General features: G+C 41.0%; 1 protein-coding gene across 3 annotated transcripts; it reads left to right on the top strand.

Moving 5' to 3' along the window:
• Nucleotides 1-402: 402 nt before the first annotated feature.
• On the top strand, nucleotides 403-5,881 carry LOC109745760 (uncharacterized). Of its 3 annotated transcripts, none has more exons than XM_020304876.4 (10): nucleotides 403-534; nucleotides 1,129-1,293; nucleotides 1,684-1,795; nucleotides 2,625-2,815; nucleotides 2,924-3,018; nucleotides 3,092-3,475; nucleotides 3,840-3,948; nucleotides 4,735-5,006; nucleotides 5,120-5,490; nucleotides 5,604-5,881. In XM_020304876.4, exons 2-10 carry the CDS (start codon nucleotides 1,159-1,161, stop codon nucleotides 5,726-5,728), a joined length of 1,794 nt encoding a protein of 597 aa, XP_020160465.1. In that variant the 5' UTR covers nucleotides 403-534; nucleotides 1,129-1,158; the 3' UTR covers nucleotides 5,729-5,881. The 3 variants fall into 3 exon arrangements, with proteins under 3 accessions (XP_020160465.1, XP_040251367.1, XP_020160466.1); XM_040395433.3 differs by lacking the exon at nucleotides 403-534 and adding an exon at nucleotides 597-636; XM_020304877.4 differs by lacking the exon at nucleotides 403-534 and adding an exon at nucleotides 639-920.
• The last annotated feature ends 657 nt before the right edge of the window (nucleotides 5,882-6,538 follow it).

Genomic DNA, 6,538 nt, shown 5'->3' with positions numbered 1-6,538 from the left:
CGCTTTTAGCAGATCTCGCATAGTGGCGTGGTTGTTACACCAACGTATCTAAGGGCCAACTTTTGGCAGCTTAAAAAATAAGCCGCGTTCTCCCCAGCTTTTTTCATAAGCCGCCTCTCTTATTCATTGAGGCTTCTAAACTAGTTATGGAATAACTAATTTATAAGCGTCAATAAATTTTGGGGACGGCTTATTTTTTAAGCTGTGGAGAGGCAGCTTATTTTTTAAACCGTCCAAAAGAACTGGCCCTAAGTCCGGAGGTCGCGGGTTCGAATCAGTTCCAGCGCGTCGGTTTTGTTTTTTGCGGTTTTAAACACAGAACGAAATACCTAGATGGGCCGGCCCAGATGAGCGCCAGATAGGGTTTTTTGCGGTTTTAAACACAGAACAAAATACCTAGATGGGCTGGCCCAGATGAGCGCCAGATAGGGTTTGCCCTTGGACTTGTGAGAGGTTTCCATCCCCGGAAGCTTCCCGATCCGTCCAGTCCTATCGCCGCCTCCGCGCTCCTCCAATCCGATCGCCTCGCCGCCGGTAACGAAGCCTTTCTCCCTCTTTGTCTCTCTGTCTCTCGCCTCGCTCGTCTCCTCCATCACTCGTAGTCTCTCGATTCGCTGGCCCTTGCTCGGGCGAACGGTGAAAAGTTTGCCCTCCTTTTTTCCTTTTCACTCGATTGTTACAATCTGCCGCCTCTTCCGAGTTATTGGATAGGGTCGGTGATATTGGTGTGGTCTCTCCGCTGTGAATCCGTAGCTTCCTTGTAGTTCCGGAAGTACGAAGTTTTGGGATGCAACGGAATGATGCAATTCTTTGACTTGTCTTATTCTATTCGCGTGGAGAGCTTGCCAATTTCGCTTGTTTTCCTTCTAACCAAGAAGATGGAGGTTTTCCAGATTGTGGCTGGTTGAAATGATAAACTGGTATTGTCCTAAGAGGGTTATGATTTGTGTAATGTAGCCCTTGTGACTATTATAGGGTACAACGAAATTGGAATTCTGCTACATGTTTCCTTATGTTCTGCTCCCCCCCAGAAGTTTGAATGCAGCAGGACTTTTTGATGGATGTCTGTATTGCTCTACCGGTCTATATTCCATTTGATGACCTGTTTGATGCTTTTTTTTTTTGCAGCCTGGAATCTTGTTTGATAACCCATAAACCATGTTCAAGAAGAATGTTGATGCAAAAGCTCTACAACGTTTGTCAGGTGCTGACAAAAAGAAGCTGAGAAGAACCGCCAAGCAAAGGTTTCCGCAAGCATCTGATGATGATCTAGATGCCATTCTTCCTCCAAAGGTAATGAATTTTCGGAGTAATAACAGTATAACCCTATAACATGCTTCCTCCAAAGGTATTAAGTCTTGAAAATATGTTACATGGTTTTAGCTCGCCAAGTGGTTCAAGTTATATTACATCAAATATATAATTGTACTTACAATAGATAGACTGGTCTACTTTTACATGCGATAGCTGTGAATTTTCAGCATTCATCCCCACCCACCTATCTAACTGGCCTGTATTGTTTATCAAGTGAAGTATCAGCTGTATTATTATCTACCTTATATTTTGTGGTGTTGCCAGTTTACGGAAGAGTGAACTGTATATATCTTTTCATTCAAACTTAGTTATTATTTGTTGCATTTATATCTTCTTCATAACTTTGTGAAAATATTGCGTTGTGGATAGGTTGAGATAACAGTCGCTAAGTACCCAAGCCGGACTCTTGTTTATGGCATAGAGGGCGAACTGCCAATGCTATTCGACATTGATGGAAGAGGCCATGAGCTGTTTCCAACAGGTTATTTTTATTTCCAGATTGCAGAGTAATACATTTATTTTCATCTAATAATCTTAACCCTTCTCATTTCCACTATGCTGTGTCTTTTTTGTTATTGCAATTTTTGAAATGCTTATTTTGATTGTGCATGTATAAAACAAAATTTAGGAAGAGAATTTAAACATGCTAATGCTTCAAGCAATGAGTGTAGTCCTCAGTCTGTTGTTTTCTAACTATTATAATAATTGATTCTTTAATGTGATAGTTCATGTGCTTCTAACCAATTGAACTCTTTGTTTGATTTATTGGTTTTCAATTAATTCTAATTTTATGCGCCACTAACTACACACTCTAGCTTGCATGAAAAGTGACTGGAATGGTAAATTGGTACGTAGTAATTCTTGTTGACGTGCTATCATTCTGCAAGTTGCTTTTTCCAGGAGTGTATGGGTACCATAGTAGGGATGTAGGGAAACAAATAATGCACTGACGTTGAAAGCCAACCCGAACTTTGTAGAATACAGGAGGGCATATGTATCTAAGCCAAAGACAACATGTGCCTAAATTAGTATGACTATTACTTCAGCAAGAGGAACTTTTGATATGTCTATTTATTGTTTTGAATGGCTTAGTTTTCTGTTTTTATCAAATAGGTGAAAATATTATGCTTCTGCTTGGGATAGCTGAGCTACGAACTGTGGGATCCATCTTTAATGTGCTTTAATTTGTTGATAAAGTTATGAGTTGGCCTCAAATGTGATCACAGCTTGTTGTGCGTTTTAGATCTCAAGATAAGTGGATTCCTCATTCTCTACTTTGTAGCATTATTTAATTGGTGAAAATGTTGCAGTTTATGCACTCTGGAAGGTTCCTTATCTGTTGCCAGCTTTTACACTTAAGGGTGGTGAAGTTTCACACTTCATTCTTGGTGGCGCCGATCTTATGTTTCCTGGTATCAGCGTACCTCCAGAAGGATTACCTTCTTTCCAAGCTGGCCAGCCATGGTCAGTTAAAGTCCCTGGTAACCCTGCTCCAATTGCTGTAAGTTTCTCATGGTCTCTTGCACTAGTTTGGCTCTTAGTTTTTATTAAGTAATCTTGCCAAAGATGTACAAGTTCAACTTCTGGTTCTGTTACACGCTCTACACAGGTTGGGACCACAACTATGAGCAATACTGAAGCACTAAAGGCAGGATTACGTGGCAAGGCTTTGCGGATTGCACATTACTATAAAGATTTGTTATGGCAAGTTCAATGCTATTAATGCACACCTGAGTTTATCTTCACTTCTATAAATAATTGTTAAATATTATTGCAGGGCTTCTGCTGATGGTCGTTATGTTCCAAATGAAGGATTTTATGATGACATGGTTATTGAAGATCCTAATTTTGCTTCCGCTTCTCAACATATTGACTCTTCCGAAGATCCTTCAGAAGGAAAGCAAGACAAAGCAGCTGTTGATGTCTCGGAGTGTCTTACTGAAGATCATGCCATTAACAGTGAAACCATAGAGAATGTAACAGCTGGCGTGAGCGAGCTAAATTTGCCTCAGGAGAAAACCACCGAGGAACAGACCGAGGAGAAGGAACATCAACATTTGTCTACTGAAGAAATTGACTCTCTCTTGGACATATGCCTTCTGCAAGCATTACACACGAACGTAAAAGACAAAGACCTCCCCATGCCAGGAAGTATATTGTGGTATGTGTATATAGTAATTTCACATTGATGAACAATTTGTTATTCTATCCCTTCTGAGTAGGTTCATGTGACACTAATTGTTTTCCATCCGGTCATATGATTGAGATGAGTTATTCACACAGCTTTATACCGAGTCTCATTACCAAGACTTTTGATAGTCAACAAAACCATGTTTCACTCTAACCTACATCAGTAAATATTGGCATTGCTTTGAGAAAATAGATCTTGGTACTGATCTTCTACATCTAGTAAATGATAATTTGGCAGGGTGACTTCACCAAGATATCCAACTCTCCTATAACCTGCATTTTTTTATGATGCATAACTATTATCTTGTTCATCTTCTGTTTACTGTTCTGTGTAGGTCAAATCACATTCTCCCATGCAGACCTCCAGGTGTTACCCTTGATATTAAGAAGTCATCACATAAAAAACTATCCAAGTGGTTGCAGTCAAAATCTTCTTCTGGCCTTGTAAGCTAGTTGGGCAAAGCTTTTCTTTTAAGCTTCATTTATGGTAAATTAGAGGGCAGGCCTGGTGCAGTGGTGAAGTCCTCCCCACTTGTGCTAAGAGGTCCTGGGTTCGAACCAGCCTCTCTGCATTGCACGTTGCAGGGGTAAGACTAGGTTCCTATAATCCCTCCCCAGACCCCACCTTGTGTGGGAGCTTCTATGCACTGGGTCTGTCCTTTTTTCATTTATGGTAAATTAGAAGTCTATTAAATAGTCGAGAATACATTATTGTTCGCTAGATTGTCATGTATCTGATAACTAGTATAACTATTTAAGCCCTTTAAGTAAACAGATACATGACAGGGTTCTAAGGATTTCTAAGAAGCTAACTTACACACTAGGGTTTGATTTATTCATCTTCCATGTCTTTCAGCACGTTTAGTCGAGTAGAGCTGATGTATCCTATCCCTTGGTTGTGAACTCCTTGCACAGTTGGAACCTGTGAAAGGTTTTGCTCACATGGTTTTGTCGAACTTGGTACAAAAGTGCTACACTCATCCTAACATCTGGAATAGAGCATGTGTGATTGAAGGTCGTGTGCTTATTAATCTTTCTTACTATATTATACAGTTCTCTTGCGAACTTGTAAGATTTAGAAAGAGTCATGATGATGATGCATTGATGTGTGGTAATGTGGTATCGTATCAAAATGAAGTTTAATTTACGAATTATCAGTACATACTACCCATGTTTGGAACCAATGCTTTTAAATTCCTCAAGATTATCTAATGTCCATTAAATTTACAGATCTCAGTGAAAGAGGACAAGCATAAAAAGGAAGTCATGTTGATAGGTATCAGTCGCAAACATCCAGACTACACGGCCTTCAAACATCATAAGAGGGTACAGGAGCCAGTTGAACAGCATGATAACATTGTTGCCGATGGCAGCAGTGCAAAGCAACTGGAAGTGGATGAAATTTATAAGCCAAGTTCGCATGTCAACCCCATATTTTTGGCTGTTGACGCTGACACAGGGAAGTATTACAGTGCATCAGAGGCGTTTGATGTGGTTTTCAGGTTTGTTTCTGGTACAGCAATTGATTCTCGTAGTCTACAAGTTCTATGTCTGTAAAGCAGGAAGACTGCAAGTTTCTGACATTTCAACTAATTTTATTCTCATATGATTGAAGGTATGTGGAGAAGGAAAATTTGGTCAAGCAAACAGACAAGGCCAAAGTAATTCTGGACGCTACATTATGTGATGCTCTGTACAAAGGGGCTGTGAAGAAGGGTTCAGCATACCCAAGTGAGATCCACAAGAAGGATTTAGGGTCAACATTTGTTAACCGTATGCAAATTCATCATAGAGTAGCTAGAGGAAATGAGGTGGTCATTCGCAAGGGCGCCATACGCACTGTTCAAATCATGACAGAAAGAAGGCAAGGGAACAAGAAGATGACCCGAGTCTCTGGATTGGAATGCTTTTTGCTGGATGCTGACTCCTTGGCTTCTGAACTACAAAAGAAATTTGCTTGCAGCACCACCACAGCTGAGCTTCCAGGTATTATTGCTTTGTACCCAACCCTTGTCCACCTGTTTCTTGATAGGGAAAAAGTTCGTGAAGGTGTGCAACCGATATATGTATATGCATTACAATTTACATTATCATTTCAGGTAAAAAGGGGCAACATGAGGTCTTGATTCAAGGCGGAGTCATTGAAAACCTGGCAAAGCACCTCGTTGACCATCACGGTGTTCCGAAGAGATATATTGAGGTTTATGACAAAACAAAGAAGTAGGAGGGGTGTCAGACTCCTGGGAGTGCCGTCATAACATTGTTGAATTCTGGTTCAAGCTTGTTGTTCAGGCTTGTTGTGAAAATGTGAAATGTTCTCTCAATGCGCTACTCACGTTTGTTGTCACTACCCATTGGACAATATGGTGTTTGCTTAGATAGTGAGGCTTTTGGTGGGCGCTTGAGTCTCGTATTCATGAATTATTTGTGACGTCAAAACAGATCCCTTTCTGTTTACAGATGGTTGACAATGATATGGTAAGAATGATATGGTGACAAAATGATCTCGGCGACAAAGGAGAAGTGGAAGAAACTGCCTCACCCGGCGGTCCCGCCGTGGGCCCTGCACCTCCTAGGAATCATCAACGCCGAGGGGGTCGGCTTGACAAGGTTCGAGACTTCGTGGGTGGGGTTGATAATAAATGGGGTCCGATCAAGCTCAGGGTGGCCGGCACGAGGGAGGTTGACATCACGGACACCTTGATTTTTGCCGTCTTTCTCGTCGAGGGTCTGGTGCCGCCTTTCTCAAGCTTTCTCCGCGCTATTCTGGAGCATCTTCAAGTACACACTCTCCACCTTCACCCCAACGCGGTCCTGGTCCTCGCTATGTTTGCCCATTTGGACGAGGCAGTCATTGGGGTGATGTCGTCGCTGATGGGAAATTGATACGTTCATTTTGTATCATGTTTTTTTTACCGTTATTTATAATTTTTTGACAAATATATTATTTTATAGTACCATTCTAATGTCTTTTCTCTCTTAAATTGTAAGATTTATATGAAGAGGGAGATTACCGGCAGCTGAAATTTTGGAC

The sequence above is a fragment of the Aegilops tauschii genome, chromosome 7, assembly GCF_002575655.3.
Source record: "Aegilops tauschii subsp. strangulata cultivar AL8/78 chromosome 7, Aet v6.0, whole genome shotgun sequence".
NCBI classification, from domain to species: domain Eukaryota; kingdom Viridiplantae; phylum Streptophyta; class Magnoliopsida; order Poales; family Poaceae; genus Aegilops; species Aegilops tauschii.
This window is presented reverse-complemented; position numbering and strand designations above follow the sequence as displayed.

What these genes read in the sequence shown, in the direction of transcription:
- LOC109745760 (XM_020304876.4), top strand. Translation starts at nt 1,159, where the DNA reads ATGTTCAAGAAGAATGTTGATGCAAAAGCTCTACAACGTTTGTCAGGT. An exon ending in GTAACCCTGCTCCAATTGCT is followed by an intron (nt 2,816 to 2,923) that starts GTAAGTTTCTCA and finishes CGCTCTACACAG; the next exon opens with GTTGGGACCACAACTATGAG. An exon ending in GCGTTTGATGTGGTTTTCAG is followed by an intron (nt 5,007 to 5,119) that starts GTTTGTTTCTGG and finishes ATATGATTGAAG; the next exon opens with GTATGTGGAGAAGGAAAATT.